At 45.9% G+C, this 3339-nt stretch overlaps 1 protein-coding gene across 2 annotated transcripts; it reads left to right on the forward strand.

The window, feature by feature from the left end:
• Positions 1–754: 754 nt before the first annotated feature.
• LOC146192325 (uncharacterized) lies at positions 755–3106 on the forward strand. 2 transcript variants are annotated; one of them, XM_084600041.1, is made up of 2 exons: positions 755–911; positions 2753–3106. In XM_084600041.1, the coding sequence occupies exon 2, from the start codon at positions 2755–2757 to the stop codon at positions 2986–2988; it is 234 nt and encodes a 77-aa protein (XP_084456167.1). In that variant the 5' UTR covers positions 755–911; positions 2753–2754; the 3' UTR covers positions 2989–3106. The 2 variants fall into 2 exon arrangements, with proteins under 2 accessions (XP_084456167.1, XP_084456166.1); XM_084600040.1 differs by lacking the exon at positions 755–911 and adding an exon at positions 1946–2089.
• The last annotated feature ends 233 nt before the right edge of the window (positions 3107–3339 follow it).

The following is a 3339-nucleotide window of genomic DNA, read 5'->3' on the forward strand; positions in this document are numbered from 1 at the left end:
GGTACTATTGATGCGCAAAAGCCGAGCGGTAGTTAAATACAGGGGACTGATTTTTCTTCCTGTTGTAAATAAAAGAACATATTCCTTAGTTTTCGAATTGAGTACGAAAACCAAATAAGTGCTAGGCATTCGTAGTAACAACGGGTTCCAAAGTAACTATGAGCTGTAAAAAAAAAAAAAAATCCAGCGAGTTCTAAAGCAAGAAGCACCTTGTCGGCTACAGTGAACGTCAAGTTGAGATGTGAGATTGGGAAATTTTTAGGTTTAGGATAGATGGCGGATGGCTCAGGACAGGGATACCTGAAGCGCACTAAGAAGTTTCTTGGTACTGGTGTGGAAGCAATAGCACTATGGTCATCATACTTCAAATTTTTCTTCACAACGAAAATATGTGAAGAAATGGATACTGCCCTTTTACCACGAAGGTTGATTGTGTGCGTACGTAAAAACGCCGCCGTATGCTCTCCGGTGCGCAGTAACGTCACAGCTGAATCAACCATTTTCTCTGTGACATTTTGTCGCTTCTCCCCGTGAGCTTTTCTGTGAACAACAAAGGTCTGTGTGCGAATCGGCCACGTGCGGAAGGAGAGTACAAAAGGACACAGCGTTGACGGGGGAGGAGCGATTCCCCTACACTTCTTGTGAGATTGGATATCGCTCTCTTCTCTTTCCAAAACAGCGGACACGCAGCCCCTCCCCACCATGAATGGCAGCTCCGGCACTGCGGCTTGGGGCTTTCCCGGAATCGACGGCATAGCGGCCTTGAGGCGGAGCTCACGGGAGCAAGTCGGCCGACACGTGTCTGGAGAGCGGCACGTATAAATACACCTCGGTGGGATCTGAAAAGCATCGCAGGCAGCAGACCAGCACCTCACAGCAAAGGAGCCTGAGCACCATTCACTCACCAACAGGCAAGTGTGCACGAAGGACCACAGCCTCTCGATCGCGTCTCATCGCGGCTATAGTCGAGCTTTACTCGCCTTCAGAGCGCATCCATTAATGGCTAGGAATTTGGATCTGTTTTACCGAGTATTTGTCGTTGTTAGCCTTTTTAAGGATTCATTGGGCAAAATTGAAGCATTTTCTCAGGATCCCTTCACATCAAATTCCCTCGCTGCGGTCTAGGCATTCCAAGTCCTGAATGCTGTTTCGCTAGGGCATTGCTGTAAACATGCGCCTAAACATTTATGTCTTGCCACTGGTTCGTACCACCTGTTTTTCGTTTCCGATTCCGAGCTTCTCTTTATGATACGTTGTGGCTCCGATATAGCGATGGCCGTTTTGTAAGTTGTTATGCAACACGGCAGAATATTTGGTGAAAGAAAAACCGGAACCGCTGGGCTAATTATAATTGTTTCATATGGCACGGCGATGAAAGCTGTTGCTTTAACGTACGGTGATTATTGCGCTCGATGCGTGAGCCGTAGAAGTGGGGTTGAAACCGGGTCCCTCCATCTCGTTTTCGTTGGAACGAAAATGCTGAATGAGCCTGCGTGCTGCACCATGTTAGTGCACAGTGAACCTCTTCAAGCATATTGAATTAACCCGGAGCACAGTGTCGGTCATAATCAGAGTCACTTCGGGACGTTAAGCACAACGTACCATACTATACCGCAATGTTTTTTGTTGTTGTTCTTGTGCTAGTTTCGTTTAATTCGAGAGCTTTGCCAGAGCTAATCGTTTCGCCCTTCCTTGCATCTCTAGTTTTCACCGCTACAATAGTTTGACCTTGCAAGCAGCTGTGCGCTTGTGACTGGTTTCACTTCTCAAACTAAGACGCCAGCATCTCTGGAGAAATAATGCGAATAATAGAGGTGGCCATGTGACCACGCAATGTATTGAATAGTTTTTCTGCTTTCACTCGCGGTCTCGCTTTGTGCTTTTAGTGGATGAGCAAAGCTGTAGTTTATTCAAGTCTCTAATTAGTACCAGAAGGCGTGAATCTTACACACGAAAACGTCACTTCCAGGTGAACGCCAAAGCAACAATTTAACAGCTTTGAATTTGTAGATGCTGAGTTTTCTACTCAGGCTACGTCGGACGCCGTAGTGCTTCTCTAAAATGCAACGACGTCATGCAAATAACAAGGGTAGGTGTACTTTCGTCTCCATCAAATTACGGCAATGGCGGTCGGTATCCAACCGAAAGGACGCCGGAGGACGTGCAAATAAATGCTTAAAGCCTCTTAGTCACCGTGGCTATATATGTTTAGAAACGGTATTGCGAGGGCTAAAACCGGAGACAGATGTATTACTGACTTCTCGACATTTAGTTAAGGTACTTATCAGAGATCCTGCCTCATTGTCTTGCTGTCCTAAGACTCTTGATTTTGGACACAGTATAGGCTTTTTAAGGGCGAAAATATATTTTTTCTTGGCACGGTATCGCACGTGCAAAAAAAAAAAAAGAGAAAAAATTTAAGCTTAACTTTCCATTTATTGTAAGCATAGGAGGGCCATTTTTGACTACTTGTTTTTGCCCCAAATATATGACACTGGAGGCTAATATTTGCTGATCTGTTTACTCTCTTTACTGCAATGCATCAAAGTCTTTTGAGTGCTGTTGAATTGGTCGAAGAAAAAAAAAAGATTTATTCAGAGCGTTCAGCTGCCTCTGGGACAATGCCTTTGGGACATGATGTCGAAGTTGTTCACATGTTCATTATCGCATTTTACAGAATGTAAAGAACCACACATGCTCGTTCTGACTGATCACAATAATGATTTGGTAATTTTTTTTTTGTTCCATGCAGTCATGATTGCCGTCAGCAGCAAGTCCCTCCTCGTCGCCCTCGTGGTGCTGGCCGCCCTGTGCAGCCTCGCAGCCGCTCAGTTCGGCTACGGTGGATATGGTGGCTATGGACGTGGCGGCTACGGGGGCTACCGAGGCGGCTATGGAGGTTACGGCCGTGGCTTCGGCGGCTACGGCGGATACGGACGTGGATATGGAGGCTACGGCGGCGGCTATGGACGTGGCTTCTATGGTTAAACACTGTCTTTGCAATCACTCACCTCCTGCAGAAGTCTCCATACGTTCCTGACGAAGCTTACTTAAGCGAATGTTTTCACCGGACAACGTCTACCAAATAAATTATTTGAAATCAGTATCGGTTTGTCACATATGTGTTTTTTTTCCTCACCCCCGAGGGTACCACTAAATTTTATATTACCCTTTTTATTGTTGGTGGGGTAAAAGAGTCGTAGCTAGTTTATGCAGCGTGGATAATTTTCGTAACGAAACATCTCTACGGCAAAGTCTACAATGAGTAGGACCACCGCCTCGAAGACAAGCGCCTTCACCGATGCGTACGTGACCACCGATGAAAAAATTGATTTTGAG

The sequence above is a fragment of the Amblyomma maculatum genome, chromosome 4 (assembly GCF_055883805.1).
Source record: "Amblyomma maculatum isolate TAMU_Amacu chromosome 4, ASM5588380v1, whole genome shotgun sequence".
In the NCBI taxonomy this organism is placed as follows: Eukaryota; Metazoa; Arthropoda; class Arachnida; order Ixodida; family Ixodidae; genus Amblyomma; species Amblyomma maculatum.